The sequence below is a fragment of the Xenopus tropicalis genome, chromosome 9 (assembly GCF_000004195.4).
Source record: "Xenopus tropicalis strain Nigerian chromosome 9, UCB_Xtro_10.0, whole genome shotgun sequence".
NCBI classification, from domain to species: domain Eukaryota; kingdom Metazoa; phylum Chordata; class Amphibia; order Anura; family Pipidae; genus Xenopus; species Xenopus tropicalis.
In genome coordinates this window covers 47,816,182-47,833,957 of record NC_030685.2, presented here as the reverse complement: position 1 = coordinate 47,833,957, position 17,776 = coordinate 47,816,182, and the positions used below count along the sequence as shown (strand labels likewise).

Below are 17,776 nucleotides of genomic sequence, written 5' to 3'. Positions count from 1 at the left end.
GGAATTAATACTTAAATAATGGCATCAGTTTAAATATAAACCAATGAAATTTAATGGCTGGAAATGGATTGGCTGTTGGTGGCTCCACTCACTTGTTCTAACCCTGAATACATAGTCAGCCAGTGACTGACTGTGCAAAGTTTGGGAACCCTGACATAAATTGTATGAGAAAGGCAGCATTTTAAATTTAAACAAAAAAAAAATCAATAGGTGAAGTCTGATTGGCTGTTGGTGGCTCCACCCACTTTTTAAAAACCTGAAAATGCATTCCACTAGTGACCCTGGTGTTAATACTGTGAGAATGGCAGCAGGTTGAATTTCCCCATTAAAAGGTAAAATCTGATTATTGGCTGTTGGTGGCTCCACCTACTTTTTCTAACTCTGAGCTGGAGTTATCTGGTGACTAGCTCTGCAAAGTTTGGGGACCTTAGTATTAATATTTACAGAATGGCAACAGTTTAAATTAAAACGTATGAAGTCTATATGTGAAATCTGATTGGCTGTTGTTGGCCCTGCCCACTTTTCTAAACTTGGAACATAGTCACCAAGTGACAAACTTAGCAAAGTTTAGGGACCCTGACATTATACTATACTTCTTGGCTCTCAATGGCCACTGGGTTACCTGCCATTATTGGTCCCATTCTATTAGAACACATTCAGTGCTCCTGCTCTTCTTACATGGTCAATCCATATCCTCTCACAATTACAGATTGGACAAGCACATGAGATGCTTGCAAACAGTCAGTAAACCAGCCCGTATTAAAGGTCTCTAGGTCTTATTTATTACCAGTTATAACATTATATATACATGCTGAAAAATGATTAAAGCAAATTACCCAGGTGGAAAGAGCATAACTGAGATAAAGAAAAAACTTTGTGGATGTCAGTTGTTTCATGATGGATCCTGCAAATGCAATAAAAGAATGATTTAATAAATAAAACAGAACATTATATAGGAATCTTTAAAGTTTTTGCACACAGTATCAACAGTGGAGCTCAAACTACATCTATTACAAAAAAATTGTAATCCTCCTAAATTGCAACCTAAAGAGTTACTCCCTGTGCAGCGACACAGCACTCAGTAGGGTGCTTCTTGCAGAAGTACTATGGTTTCCCCCAACCAGAGACATAAAAGAGCCACACAACATAAAATGCTGTGTATTTAATCTAATAGCCAGTTAAGCTATGGACTCCTCAGAGGAAGTAACATCTGACCTGGAGATGGTGGAATCCTAAAAAGCTCTGCAGACTCATATAAAACTACTTGTCCAACTGCTGACCACCTCTCCACCATCTGTAAATCTTGCTGCAGCCGCTATTTCCCTGCTTACTTGCTCTTCTGGCTTGCATTCCTCCTCCTCCAAGCTACAGTAAAGGAGCTTTCAGAAAGTTTGTCAATAAATGCATTATTGAAGGACAATGAAAGCTTAATATAAATTAAAAGTAAGTCTAAAGGCATTATTTTTAAGTACTTACTGCATATCTAAATTCCCAGATCCCTGCTTGCTTCTCTGAGATATGGTGCTGGCAGCCTACAGCAGTGCGAAGACTACACTTCCATCACTGAAATCTCTCTTCCCTTCCTGTAGGTGCCAGCGGCAGCCTTCCTATTCTCTGAGCATGTGTGTAACTTGATCCTGTCTCCTGTTCTGAGCTACACATGCCCACCAGCCAATCAGAAGCGGATCTGGCAGAGGGGAGGGAATGAAACACATGTGCAGTATGAAGCAAGGAGGGAAAGGAAGGGAGAATACATTTTTAGAGATGGCTGCCTGTTCTAGAAAATGTGAAGTAAGTGTGACTGAGTAAATATTTGATTAGGTGAGCCAAAATTGTGGCGTTTTTACTAAACAATAGGAGGACTATTGGGCAGTATTCTTTTTAAATTTTGACTTGCATTCTCCTTTAAAGGGTTGGTTCACTTTCACATGAACACAGTTATCCTAGCAGATGAAGTCATTTTAAGTATACTGTATATGCAATGCATGTGCATTACATATTCTCTATTGTTTTTGAGATACATACCTGACAAATCAGCATTTCTCTCTATGGCAGGAGTTAGTGCAGGCACCTGGGGAGGGGGTCGCTGACCCCTTTTAATACAGGACTGCAGGATCTGGCTTTAACACAAGGCAGCAAGAGCTATAGAAAGTAATGTGCTTGCCCACAGATTTGCATATGTTTCCACCCATTGGTTTATCAAATCTACGCATCTTCCTTTCTTAGAGAGCAGCAGCTTTACTATGGGGCAGAGAGAGCGAGAGGAGGGGGGAGGAGTGTGCATATATAGTGAATAGCTAACTGGCTTAATTCAGATGGGATTTTCTGATAGCTTATGGGAGAGGGAGGGGGAGTGCCTGGCTTACTTTGTTCACTCTGAAGGACTTCTCTGATAGCATCTGGGTTTTTATGTGTTTTTATTAAGATAGCATCTGGGAGAGGGGGGGCAGATTGCATTCACAAGCAGGAGAAATTAACTCCTGCATTGCCACTTTAGCTTTTTGGAAGCAAGTAAAAATGCACAATGTTTGTGGAGCTCAGTTCATAATGCCTAACAATACTTAAACCCAGCGGATCAAACAATCAGTATAAATTTTACCTCTTTATAGGTCCCTGGTAAGGCCTCACCTTGAGTATGCAGGGCAGTTTTGGGCTCCAGTCCTTAAGAAGGATATTAATGAGCTGGAGAGAGTGCAGAGATGTGCAACTAAACTGGTTAAGGGGATGGAAGATTTAAACTATGAGGTTAGACTGTCCCCTGTGCGAGGGGGCATGATTACTCTGTACAAGTACATTAGAGGGGATTATAGGCAGATGAGGGTGTTCTTTCTTTCCCATAAAAACAATCAACGCACCAGAGGTCACCCCTTTAGATTAGAGGAACGGAGCTTTCATTTGAAGCAGTGTAGGTGGTTTTTCACGGTGAGGGCAGTGAGGTTGTGGAATGCCCTTCCTAGAGATGTGGTAATGGCAGATTCTGTTAATGCCTTTAAGAGGGGCCTGGATGAGTTCTTGAACAAGCATAATATCCAAGGCTATTGTGATACTAATATCTAAAGTTAGTATTAATGTTTATATATATATAGTTATGTATGTGTTTGTATAGATTATTAAGTATAGGTTGTGTGTGCTGGGTTTACTTAGAAGGGTTGAACTTGATGGCTCTGGTCTTTTTCAATCCTATGTAACTATCAGTATTCATAGTCACCTCCCAAAAATCTATTAGAAAATCTTTCAATAAAGTTTATTGAAACAAGTGTAAAGCAACATGTGCATTGCCAATAACAATGATTCTTCTGCTAGCCAATAAGAGTAAAGTAAGGGCAAAGCTGACACACCCATGTGACCTGCAGTGACTGGAGAATAAACTCATTGCCCACTGGCAAAAGTCTTGAGATGCCTTACAGTAGATTAAGCACATTTAGGAATGTCTGAAACTGTGTTTAAGGTACATATTCACATCCAAACCTTGTTTGTTATGCTTGGGGGAATGCTATTAGTTGTTTTATGGCAATCAACAAAGATGAACCAGCACTTTAACTCTGAATTTAAACCATTCCACTTTAGAGACCACCATAATGGGCTCTATTATTTATATGTTGAAAGGAAAGACAATCTAGTGGGTGTCTCCTTTATGAAACAGGAATGACTCCAATAGGAATGCTATCAATTTTGTGCAAATCTTGTGGTGCCAGCCTTTTCCACCTCATGCAGATCTATTAAGGCAGTTGCAGCACAAATCAGTATGGTATTGAGTTCCATTCTCTTGCTTTGGAAACTCACTAGAACAATGCAGTACTAGTAGCAGCATTCTGGCAAGGTCAGATAAACTTAGGAGAACCTCATATCCAGATACTTTCCCTGACAGTTGGATGGGTTGATCACTATTAAAAATGACAACCAGCTCTATAAGCAAGTGATTGCAACCTACACTGGCCCTACAGTTCCAAAGGCATTATTCTGCCTCCAGCTGCACTTCTTTCAACCACATCTAAGGAATTCATGCTACTCAGCAAAACACACCTCAACGAGCAAGAAAAACTTGCTCTGGGCTTTGCATCTATATCGTGCACAGGTTGCAAATTATTGCCCTCAGAAGTTGAGAAATGTCAGTGCCTACATGTTTTAGGTGACATAGATCTGAGTGGTATTGAACCTTCTCTGCAAAAAGCTATGCACGATACCTTGCATCATAATTAGACTGTAATTTGTTATTGTTATCAGTCCCTAGACGGCACAGTGGTCCTGGATTCTCCATGGCTCCATAATCCCTCTATATAAAGGTCTTTATGTCAAATATCTTCCTGGAGCCCACATTTCTTTAATAAACTTTAAGCTGTAGCCATAACCACCATGGATCTTTTAACAGTATTGTCTAATGCAAAAAGTCTGCTGAAACCCTGTCGCCCAGTCGCCTTTGACCAACTTAAGGGGGCAAGGATCTTTACCACATTTGTCCTCTGTGGGGCTTATAACCTCATTTAAATGTGTGAGGGTGAAGAATTAAAGACAGGAAAGGATTTTGGCATTTTACTGCAAATAGATTAGCCACATTAGTGCCACCTAGAATACTCAGGTATGGTAAAGCTTTCTGCAGAATAAATATTGCAAACAGCCCTAGGAATGCCCTCCATTTGCTTAAGATAGCAGCTGCCATTTTAGCTAGGTTTCAATAGCTTCTGTGCTGTAGCTTTAGCCATTGGTAGCTCAGATCACCCATTCCTATGAGAGGGGGATCAAAAAAGGGAGGGGTAGAGGGAGAAAGCTGCGCAGACTCATGCCCCAAACCTGAAGGAGCCCTAAAGGAGAGTCTGGTAACATGTTTACACAAAAGAAGACAAGAAATCCTGTGTTTCTTTTGATAGAAAAGTGCAGCTTTTCTGTGAGTGCTTATGGTTTTACATAGACCTTTCTGATAAAGTTTACTTAGTTTTTACCTTTACTTCTCCTTTAACACCAGAACTGAGCACTACGAATACCTAGTAATGCCCTTTGGGCTCTGCAGTACTCAAACTGTCTTTCAAGAACTCATCAATGACATATTTAGAGACTTGTTAGTGTGGTCAGAAGCCATCTATTTAGATCTTGATCTACTTCTAAAAACCCATTTCACCACCATTTCCATGTACCTACTTGTCTAAAAAAAAACTTTGAGATGATAAGGTCAAATAATGTGTCTTCAAGGTCTTAAAGGAGAATGAAAGGCTAATAAAGAGTTAATCTCAAGCTGCAGGCATACCTTCAGTTGTCTCAAAAGTGCCCCTTAAGTCTCCCCGTATTTTAACCATTCAGCTGATCAGAAGCCAGACAGGAAGAAAAAACGCTGAGCTGTGTAAAGAAGATTCCCATAATGCATCCCTCCTGCACCGAGACTAAGACCAGCTCTTTAGTCAGCGCATGCGTACTTTATCCTTCTTATGAGCGTGCTCTCATCCCCTGAAGCCGGCTCTGTCTCTGGCACTAGCACAGCTATGCTGATACGCGCAAACAAATTTCACTCATGCGCAGAAAATTGACAAGGGTGACGCGATCACGGAAAAAATGTTGGACGCAATCTACTAAAGAAACTCTCAGATTAAATGATTGACTATTCACTTTCAAGAAGGTTTTCCGAAAAACAAAGGCAGCGATCTGGGAGAGGGAAATGAGACAAATGAAATAAGCAACTTTGTAAAAGCACCCTTTCCTTGTCCTTTAAAAAATCCTTTCATTGGATATATAAATTGAAATGATGGGTTCAGTATGGATCCTAATAAGGTCTCAGCAATCCAAGACTGGCCTATTCCTACCAGCACAAAGGCTATCAGAGATTTATTGACTTTGCCAATGACCATACACAATTCAACAGAATTCTGTGTCTATTTCTCTAAAACAAAACTATGATGTTGGTGCATGATGTTATGGCACCATTGGCACTAGGGACCTGTGTTCAATAGTTGATTTTAGGCCTTACGTGTTAAGTTTCTGGGTGCTTTGTGATTGCTATTTCTGCTAGCTGATTCTAACTATTCTGAACTCGGCCAGCCTCAACCTTTTTTTTACCAAAATAACCATGAGAATGTTTAGACTTTTGATACTGTGTTTCTGGTTCTTTGCAATCAAGCCTGTTCCCCAAGGTCTGCTTCCTCCTAGTCCTGACTTTCAACCCAAAAGGCTGTTCGGCCATAACAGTGCACACAGCAGTGGACAGAGGTCCCAATCTGTGCTCAGAATAAGAGAAGCCTATTTTCTATTCTATGTTTGGACCATGCTTAAACTTCTTCACTTCTCACTTTTATGGTGGAATGTAATAAATGTCTGTAAACGTAGAAATATTCACAATGGGAAAATGTAGGCTTCTGTACAAACAAATTTACTTTTGCACACATTTTTATATAGTTTTTACAAATGCAGAGACTATTTAGCATCCACTTCCGGCAAGTTGGAGAAATTTTTAGTTTGGGCCAAAGTTATGTTTGCTCCAAAAGTTTACACCACCTTAAAGCATGCCTTAAAAGTGTACAAAGCACAATTAAAAGTTGCAGTGCAAAACAGTCTAATGAAAAATATTCCATTAGGAAATGCAAATTTTTATTCTCTCATTTAAAACTTTTATTACATTTCCCTCTTTAATGAGAAAAATCTAGCTTGTATCATGTGAGCAGCTTTAAAAGGATTTTACTTTATTTTAGTGTGAGATCTTTGATTCTTTTTGACCATCTCACAATAATCTAGGGGCAGACTTACTAAAACTAGAATTTGTCTGGCCTTGAAACTTATATAAACTCGGCAGTATTGAATAAAATAGGAAGTGATTCAGCAGCCATTTTAGGAACATTTGCGCTTATTCTTGTAAAACACTAATGTGTTTAAGTTTCACTTAAAACTGGGTGAAACAGAAAACAATGAAGGAAATAACTTCCCCTTGAAACTGGGTGAAATAGAAAACAATGATAGCATTAACTTCCCCTTGAAAATGTGTCAGACTATTCTATTCCTCTACTATTCTAAGCCTCCATTGGACTCAATGATACTCGACAGCTTAAACATGCTGAATTTTTTTTCCCAGAAAAAAATATACCTAAACGTTAATAAATCACAATTTATGGTTTATTTTAGAAAATACAAATTTTTTAATGAAAATTTCAGGAACACAAATTTTTCGAGAAAACCCATAAACTCATTAAATCTCATATACCAGTATCTACAAGTAAAAAATCGACTTTTTCTCAGAATTGCTTAGTAATTGTGCCCCTTCTAATGGATAAACACAAAGTGGGGTTCTTTACCCGTCAAAAAAATGACGCAACTATTTTTTTTTTATTGAAAAATGCTGTGCGCAACAATTGTTTTTTCTGCGCGTCATTTTTTACGCACACAACAATTTTTTGTTGTGCAGTGAATTTTCCCACAGTGAATTTTGTTGCCCGCTTCAATCCGCAAATGGCGAAACGTCGTGATTTGCCGCAAATCCATGCCTGCCGAATTATTATAATTATTATTAATAATAATTATTATTACCCACTCTACCTTAAGGTACTCCAACCCACAGGTCATCTGATACTTATCTCTAACACTATGGGGCACATTTACTAACCCACGAATCCGAATTGGAAAAATTCTGATTGGAAAACGAACATTTTGCGACTTTTTCGCGATTTTTTTCTACGCTTTTACGACTTTTCGGAAATTGTCGCGACTTTTTCGTAACCATTACGACTTGCGCGAAAAAACGCGAGTTTTTCGTAGCCATTACGATTCGCTCGTATCTTGTCGCGACTTTTTCGTATTGAGCGCTCGTAAGCGCCGGGCAAAACTTTCAGACTTAGCATGATTTTGGAAGCCTCACATAGGACTCAATGGCACCCTGCAGCTCCAACCTGGCCCAAGAAAAGTCACCATACTGAAGCTTGAATGAATCCGAATCTTTCGTACTCGGCGCGACTTTTCGCGCAAGTTTTAACGCTACGAAAAAATCGCAACATTTTGCACAACTTTCGGAATGGCTACGAAAACGTCGCAACAATTTTCCGAAAAATCGCAAAATACCGATCATTACGAAAAAAACGCAATCGGACGCATTCGGCCCGTTCGTGGGTTAGTAAATGTGCCCCTATGGGTATGCTGTAAGGTGTAAGATGTAACAAGTATTTCTCCACTATGCTGAAAAGGTATGTAATATCTTCTTGTGTACTGCTAATAGTATTATGTCTGTACTACTGTACATGATTTGATCACAATAAAAACTACCTGAACAAAAAAAATAAAATAAGTGGAATACAACATGGGACAACAATTCACTTGGAGGAAGCAAATGCAAAAAACAATTACATTTTGCTGTCTAATAGAGAAAATAAAATATTTCATAACTACTAAATATAAAGTCAATGTTCTATTTCATTACCTATTGTGTCTCATACTATAATACTTTGTAATTTACCTTAACAGATGATTGTAAATGAAATAACTTACCAATGCATCCTTCACTGTGTGTTTTATCATCTGAGCAATCCATGACTGGTACTCTTTCCTCTGTGCAGGCTCTATCCTTCTCTGTACCTGCTCAGGTAATATGAAACTCCACAGGGGATGGTTACAATGAGTCAGCAGAATAAAGTCTGACTGCTTTTCCATGATGGGTAATATTTATTTAAATGTCCTTTTCCTTCTCTAGTATGTAAATTATACATAATGCACATGATGCAACTCATTATGATTTGGTAAAATACCCCTAAAACAAGAACTGTAGTACCATGTTAGCCAAAATAATAATAAAAAAAACAGAAATACAAAAGTATTGTAAAAATGATACCTATATTGGCTAACAGTAAAAATACATTGCAAGCTTTTGGAGCTCTAAGGCCCCTTCATTGGGCAAACTACAAATGAAAGCTGGAATGACAAAACTTATATACTGTTAGATCAGAGAGAAGTGTTCATGAGCAATAAATTGGGAAGATACAGATAGATAGAGATAACTCATGGAGATAATAACAGTAATTAATGTTTATTATAATGGGTTGTAAATAGTCCAGGGGTCTGGATTCAGTCAGGTCACATAGTGTGACATGAAACCTGACCCCAAATTAAGGCCCTGTCTTAAAGGAACTGTAACGCTAAAAGATTCAAGTGTATAAAAGAAATTCCAATATAATGTACTGCTGCTCTGCACTGGTACAACTGGAGTGTTTGCCTCAGAAACACTACTATGGTTTATATAAAGAATGCAGCTGTGTAGCCATGGGGGCAGCCATTCAAAGGAGAAAAGGCACAGGCACTTAGCAGATAACAGATAAAACACTATTGTATTCTACAGAGCTTATCCATTATCTGCAATGTAACCTGTGCCTTTTCTCCTTTTTTCCAGCTTGAATGGCTGCCCCCAGGGCTACACAGCAGCTTATTTATATAAACTATAGTAGAGTTACTATAGCAAACACACAACTTTTACCAGTGCAGGGCAACAGTACATTTTATCTCTTTTACTTTAAAACTCTTTAATTTTTTGGTGTTACTGTTCCTTTAAAGTGTTAAATAACTCCATTCATTACAATTCATACATCTTTCTATCTCATAATGGTAAACTATATGGACCGATTACAGACAGCATCAAACAGGCACTGCAACAATATTACAAAAGTCTACAATATCATCTAGTCCAAAACAAAAGAAAGAAACTTGACAGACTGAGACTCAAGGCAGGCTTGGCTCTGGACCCACCAAGGAAGCATAATACACACCGACTGCTCTGTGATTAACCTCTCCAAATATAAACCTAGTACAGTGGAACTCAAAGTACTCTCAAAAGGACTTACATTCTGCCCAACAAAAAGCCTTGATAAAACAGAGCTCTGCAGTGACACACAGGAATTTTTCTGGAGCTTACAACTCAAAGAATTGTTACAAGAGGACAACCCTGGGAATCATTTAATCAAAACAAAAAAGAATAGCAACTGGACCCCACAACCAGAGCAAATCCAGAAACTGGACAAAGACATTGATTGTTTTAAAAACAGAATTATATCTAATATACTGGCCAAAAAAAGAAAGTTGATTTACAATATCAGTATCCAGGAGAAAAATGCTATACATACTTTGAAATCCAATGAAGACTTTTATCAAAGATGTTACCCAAAATACATAAGGAAGGGAACCCAGGATGAGCCGTCATTTCTGATATTGGAACATTAACTGGCTGGGTAGAAAACATTCTGTAGCCAATAATCAAAAAACACCCAGTTTCATACAGGACACCACTGACCTTTTAAACAAACTGGCCACCATACGTCCCCTTCCAGAGGGCACCATCCTAGCGACCATGGATGTTGAGTCTCTTTATACCAACATCCCACATGAAGATGGTATTACAGCCTGCCAATATTTCCTTGAAAAATATCATATGCCACAACTTTAAAACTAATCAGATTTACACTAACACATAACTACTTCTCATTGGGAGATGCCATATTTCTCCAACTGAAGAGAAGTGCTATGGGAAGCAAAATGGCAAACCTGTTTATGGCCCAGTTAGAGGAAAACTTCCAGGCTTCCTGCAACACCAGGCCTTTGACCTATTTATGGTATATAGATGATATACTTATAATATGGACAGCATCAGAAAAGGAACTATTGACATTCTACTAGAGATTTAACCAATTTCATCCAACGATTAACCTTCCCTTGAACATTCCTCTTCCCACATCAATTTCCTGGATACCACCATCTACATCAAAAATTGAATCATACAAACATCCCTATACCAACAACAAACAGGCTGTCCTGCATATCTTAGGAGGGACAGTTTCCATCCACATCACATTAAAAATCAATTGTTTTTTACAACCGGATTCATTTGAACCTCAATGACAGAAATAAACATCTCCATTCCTTGCGGAAAACTTTTGTTAATCAAGGCTACCATCCGCAGGTCATGATGATCAAATCCACAAAGTAACCCAGAGATACACTCTTCGAATACAAACAAGAGAAATAAACAGGGTACCTATTGTAGTCACCAACAACCCACAGCTAAACATAATTAGAAAAATAGCCAGAGAACTGCAGCCTATGCTCCATACAGATACCAGACTAAAAAAAATATTCCCTGAACTACCTCTGTCTTATAGACAACTGAAGGAAAATGATTATTAGAAGTAGCCTTCCCCAAACAACACTTCTGCAATCAGGACCACAGGCTTCAGGACATGAAGGTGTTAATTCTAAAAGGGAACTTTAAAACTGAACGAGAAAGAAAAATATATGAATTCAAATGTATGGCGTTATTTAACACATTGAGACAGGGTCTTAATTTGGGGTCAGGTTTCATGTCACACCTGTGACCTGACTGAATCCAGACTGCTGGACTATTTACAACCCATCCTAATAAACATTAATTACTTTTATCATCTCCACGAGTTATCTCTATATGTAACTTCCCAATTCATTGCTCATGAACACTTCTCTATGATCTAACAGTATATATGTTGCGTCATTCCAGCTTTCATTTGTATATTGCCTGAGGAAAGAGCCTTAGCACTCCGAAAACTGCAATGTATTTTTATTGTTAGCCAATATAGGTATCATTTCTACAATACTTTTGTATTTGTGTTTTTTCTATTATTTCAAATACCCCCAAAAAATATTTGTTTTGTAGACTCCAGGAGTTATGCAAATGCCATTTATAGTTATATATTTTATTTCTATGTATTCATACCATGGAATATTTAGGACCACATTCCAGAAACTCAATAAAAAGCAAGCAAGATTTATGATATTGGGGTGTAATTGCTTTCACCATGCTTGCACCACATCCTTAAGTTCAACTGCATAGTGTATTACCTTTCATGTAACCTTATTTTCAACTTCTTTTTTTTTTCAATTAACTTTTTATTAGTTTTCAGGTTTTTAGAGGTACAGAAGAGAAGAAGGGTAGGGTAAAAGGTAAGTATTATTACATTTTAAAGATATATATGTAACATGACATAAAGTTGTTGGTTTAACATTACTAGCATGGTATTGTTATTCCTCTGGTTTTAGAGACAGTCATCAGTATTAGATAGCATGTTACTCAGAAATAAATATGATGTTCCTTATATACTGTATTTCTTTTTAAATTACATTAACACCTTTCCTTATTTAGAGTTGCATCTCATGATGTGGGGTACTTAATGTTCTCCGATTTAGTTCTATGTATTCTGACCACAATCTCCAATTTTGAAAATGCTTAAGTATATTTCCACGTTTATACGCGATTGATTCTTCCATGTTTTTGGATTCTTCTAATAGGTGAAACCATTCGGCTAGTGTCGGTGGTTCGGCATTTCTCCATTTCCTTGGAATAATTGCTTTGGCTATTGTGATAATATACTTAATCAGAGGATTGGAGATTGTATCATTTTTTTTATTATCGTACAGTAATAGTATTGCTATAGAGTTGAGTTCAAATTCTTTTGGAAAAAATTTTTCGATAATTTTTTGAATAGAGTCCCAATAATGATCTAACTTTTTACATTTGTACCATAGGTGTTCGTAAGTCCCCACTTCTGAGTTGCATCTCCAGCACATGTCAGTTACGTCAAACATTTTCTTTAATTTAACTGGGGTCATATACCACCTTGATAGTAATTTATAATTAAATTCTTGTAGTTTCGATGATGTAAAAATCCTACAGTTATTATGACAGATTTTTTTCCCAGTTTTCCGTTGTTAGGCTAATATTGAGATCTTTTTCCCATTTTTCAGCAAATGGAGGTTTAATATCATACTTTGCTATCAGTTTTTTATAGAAAAATGATAAGGCTCTCAGAGGAAGAGTATTTCTACAAATCAGGTTCTCAAACCAGGTAAGTTCTCTTTCTAGATTTGTTATTTGAAATGAGTGGATAAATTCTTTTACTTTTTCATATAAATGAATTGAGAGACTAGATTTTTCTTCAAAGATGAAATGTAATTTCTCTATTGTTAATGTTTGTTTCTTTTCCAAAAAATCCTTTATTCTAATAGTTTGTTTTTTGTTTTCTGTCCATGATTTGAGAACCTCATTTTCTACTCCTGTTTTAAACTCTAGATTATTTAATAATGGAGTTAATGGAGATATGTCTCTAACATATGTTCTTTGTTTAATTTGAACCACCATCTAATAGTAGGATACACCGTTATCTCAGTTTTAGTAATTTTTGTATTTTGTACTTTCTCTGACCAAATCAAGGTTGAAAGTGATTTAATATTCTCTCCCTTTTCTGCATTGCAGCTTGGACTGAGATAACTTTCATTCTGCCATAAAATAATTCTTGATAAATGAATTGCATTGTAGTATGTATAAAGACATGGGAGCCCCAATCCCCCAGTTTCTTTAACTCTTGTTAGAGTTTCATAAGCTATTCTAGGTTTGGAATTCTTCCATATAGATAGTTTTGTTTTAAATTTAGTAAAAAATATTCCAGGGATATCTATTGGTATGGTTTGGAAAATATATAGAATTTTAGGGAGAATTAGCATTTTAACTATATGTATTCTACCTATCCAGGATATACAAATATTAGAGCACTTTTGTGTATCTTTATCTATCGTTCCGAATATTGGAAGATAGTTCTTGGGGTAGAGAAATTTTTCATTTTGTGTTAAATATATGCCCAGATATTTAATCTCCTCCTTGGCCCATTTAAAGGAAAAAATGTTTTTAAGGTTTTGAACTTTATGCTGGGGTATGGTAATATTTAGCATTTCAGATTTATTGTAGTTAATTTTAAAATTGGATAATTGACTAAATGTATTTATAAGATCCATCATATTGGGTAGAGTAGTGTATGGTTGAGTTACATAAAATAAAAGATCATCTGCAAACGCTGAGACTTTATGTTCGATATTAGCTATATTGACTCCTTTAATGTTTTTATTTTGTTTTATCGCTATAAGTAAAGTTTCAATAGTTAAAACAAACAGAAGAGGTGATAATGGGCATCCTTGCCTGGTACCATTTTTAATTAGAAATTTCTCCGATAGTGTTCCATTAATTCTTATTTTTGCACTGGGATTTTGATATAGGGACATTATTTTCTCAATTAGAATATTACCAAACCCCATAGCATATAGAACATGTTCTATGTATAACCATTCAATCCTATCAAATGCTTTTTCAGCATCCATTGATATGATTAGAGCTTCCTTCTTTCTATTTTTCATGACCTTTATTATATTTAGTGCTCTAACTGTATTATTTTTCCCTTCTCTTCCAGGTATGAATCCGGATTGGTCTGCGTGAATTAAAGCTAGTAAGTATCTTTTTAATCTATTTGCTATTAGTTTAGCAAACATTTTTTGGTCAATATTTATAAGTAAGATTGGTCTATAACTGGAACATTCATGTGGGTCTTTCCCTGGTTTGGGAATTAAAGTTATATGGGCTTCCTGTGATTGTTCTGGTAGTAAAATTCCTCTATTTTGTATGTTATACATTTTAAGTAAAATAGGATTGAGGGTACTTTCAAATATTTTGTAATAGCATGCTGTAAAGCCATCCGGGCCTGGACTTTTCCCTAATGGTAATTCCTTAATTACTTTGGAAAGTTCTTCTTTGGTAAAGGGCATATCAAGGTTTTTAGATATAACATTATCTATTTTAGGTATTTTAAGTTGTGCTAAAAAAAATTTTATTTTTACTTTCATTTTTTCTTTGGCTCTATCCCTTAGTTGTTGTTTATTTAAGTTGTATAAATTGGCATAGTAAGTTTGGAAACATTTTGCTATGTCTGAAATTTTGTTTACCAATTGTTGTTTATGATTTTTCATTTTTAAAATATATGATTTAGCAAATTGCGTTTTCAGCATGTTAGCCAGGTATTTACCACATTTGTTGCTATATTCATATATATTTTGTTTGATTCACATAAACGCTTTGTTTGAGTCCGTGTCTATTAGTTTTTGATATACTTCTTCTAATTGTGTAATTTTATGTTGTGTTTCTAGTGTATTAATTTCATCTAGTAATTGGTCTATATTTTTTTTCCTTTCTTTTTTGCAGCGAGCACCCATCGAGATTAAGTGCCCTCTTATTGTGCATTTATGTGCTTCCCATCTAATATGTTAAGATGTGTCTTGTTCTGAATTATCAATAAAAAATTGTTTTAATTTTTTTAATACTTCTTCTCTGTTTCTTTATAAATAAGGTTTTCGTTTAATCTCCAATTAAAGTTTTTCTTTATAATTGTTGGGATCTTGAATATCATGGTTACTGGGCAATGGTCTGATTGGAATGAGTTTTCAATACTGGATTTGTGGACTAATTCTAACCATTTATGTTCCTTAAATATATAATCAATCCTTGCATAGTTCTTAACTTTCAGGCAGTCTCTTAAAATCTACCTACTGTTCCCCTAGTTTCATTCCTCTTCCTGAATGATATGGAGTACTGTGCATAATAGCACTGTCTGGACATTTTAATGGTCTTGCAGATAAAGTGAGTGTCATGTACATAAACATAATTATATCACATGGATATTTCTAAGTACATTTTGTTTTATCTGTAGAGATACATCTGTTAGCATTATTACACTCAAATCTCATAGTCCCACTATTCTCACCAGTTTATGCCCTTCACCAGTTTTTTTGCAGATTGCCAATTGCTAGGGCCTTTCATTAGACCCACTTAAGTCACCTGCCCATGACTACAAGGAAAGAAGATGGAGAGGCTGAGACTATTTGCAACAACAAACATTCACCAGGGGAGTTGTGTCTGTGGGAATTAACAGGCTTGTGCTTGAAAATTTCTAATGTACTTACTAAGGTTGGGTAAGGATTGACTTTCTTTTTTCTTTTGAATTTTTTGGTCAAGATAATCCTCTACATAACAAATGGGCCTAGATAAGTTACATGTATATAGTTACATAGTTAACTTTGTAACTGTATACATGTAACCTATCATGATCTGACCAATTTCAAATGAACTGTACTTTATACCTATTTAAACTACTGCTTGAGGAAAAGGAAGGACTGTTAAAGGAGAAGTTCACTTTTAAAGGAACAATAACACAAAAAAATGAAAGTGTATAAAATTAATTACAATATAATGTACTGTTACCCTGCACTGGTGCAACTGGTATGTTTGCCTCTGAAGCACTAATATAGTTTATATAAACAAAGCTGCCGTGTAACCATGGGGGCAGTCATTCAAAGGTGAAAAGGTACAGTTTACTTAGCAGATAAAACCCCACTATATTCTACACAGCTTATCAATTATCTGCTATGTAACCTGTGCCTTTTCTCCTTTTTTCCAACTTGAATGGCTGCCCCCACGGCTACAGAGCAGCTTATTTATATATCTATGGTAGCATTTCTTTAGCAAACACACCAGTTGCACCAGTGCAGGGCAACAGTACATTGTATTTTAATTACTTTAAAACACTTTCATTTTTAGGTGTTACTGTTCCTTTAAGACTTTAATATGTTACATTACCTATTCTTAGCAAAAATTGCATTTTTTAAAAAATGTTTAAAATATCAAAATAGCACTCAATAGTAAGAAATCCAAGTCTGGCTCGTGACTCCTCCAGTTACATGTGAGTAGGAGAAACAATAGGATACCTGAAAGCAGTTCTAATGTGTAGCGCTGGCTCCTTCTGAAAGCTCAGATTTAGGCACAACATATAAGTGATCATTTACCACTGGAAGTTCAGCGTGTAAAGTGCCATTTCAGATGCAATTTTTTCACCCATATGGAAGCACAGAAACATGTTTCGACATAATATATCTTAAAGAATTGCATTAATATTGATTTTACATTTTGGAGAACCACAAGTTGAGGGTGCATTCATAAATCACCCCTGTAGTGCTGTACCCCTATCAGCAACATAGTAGTTTACATAGTAACATAGTAAGTTAGGTTGAAAAAAGACACACGTCCATCAAGTTCAACCTTAATGTCTATATATAACCTGCCTAACTACTAGTTGATCCAGAGGAAGGCAAAAAAAAAACATCTGAAGTGTCTCTAATTTGCCGCAGAGGGAAAAAAATTCCTTCCTGACTCCAAGATGGCAATCGGATCAGTTCCTGGATCAATTTCTACTAAAATATATCTCCCATAACCCTGTATTTCTTTACTTGCTAAAAAGCCAACCAAAGGTGGAGAAGCCCAAGAGACAGTGAGGGTGAATATGGTGGCACCCCCTGGTGGGGGTAGCTGGGCTGGGGGGGTCTCCTTTGTTCTTGTGCCTCTACAGATGAGAGGGGACACATGGGGAGAGAGGAACAGCATCAGGAATTTGGCAGCAACAGCAGCAGCATACATGAGGTAGCTCATGGAGAAAGGAGGACAGTACAACAGGATGTCTCCGGTTCGCAAGGAACAGCAGGACCAACACTCACTAGGGACAATGGTGGGTATTCCGGTATGGGTACAGGTAATGGAAAAGAAGGGGGCTTGGACAATAGCATGGCAGGTTGCATAGCAGGTTTGAGGGATTTATTAAGCAAATGGGAAGGTATTGTGTCAAAAGGGCCCTCTACCAGTTCCTGATACTGCCAAGGGAAGCACGTACATATGCTTTGAAGGCCCATTGGGAGCTCATTTAAAACCAGAGGTGAGGGAAACATCGTAAGGAGGAGGACGATGACAGGAGGAGATATGGGCTAATTCCAAGGACAATTTCTATTATGGTGAGCGTAACAGGAGAGAAACACCCTAAGAACTGTTCTGGCCTATTCTGCTACTTAGATGCCATATGGGAAGCCTACAGGGTATACGGGGAACTGCCTGGCTTAAGTATGATGAGCAGTTCCGCCAAAGGATATTGCTTAGGCC

The 17,776-nt window shown here is 36.9% G+C and overlaps 1 protein-coding gene across 1 annotated transcript in view; it reads right to left on the bottom strand.

The window, feature by feature from the left end:
* The window catches only part of LOC100492409 (solute carrier family 40 member 1), a 28,286-nt gene extending 19,729 nt beyond the window's left edge, over nucleotides 1–8,557 (bottom strand). Inside the window, exons 1-2 of the mRNA XM_031893340.1 lie at nucleotides 8,452–8,557; nucleotides 837–904 (exon numbers count right to left, since the gene is read on the bottom strand). Coding sequence (XP_031749200.1) covers nucleotides 837–904; nucleotides 8,452–8,494 — 111 coding nt within the window. The 5' untranslated portion in view covers nucleotides 8,495–8,557. The remainder of the gene's footprint in view (nucleotides 1–836; nucleotides 905–8,451) is intronic.
* Between the last annotated feature and the right edge of the window lie 9,219 nt (nucleotides 8,558–17,776).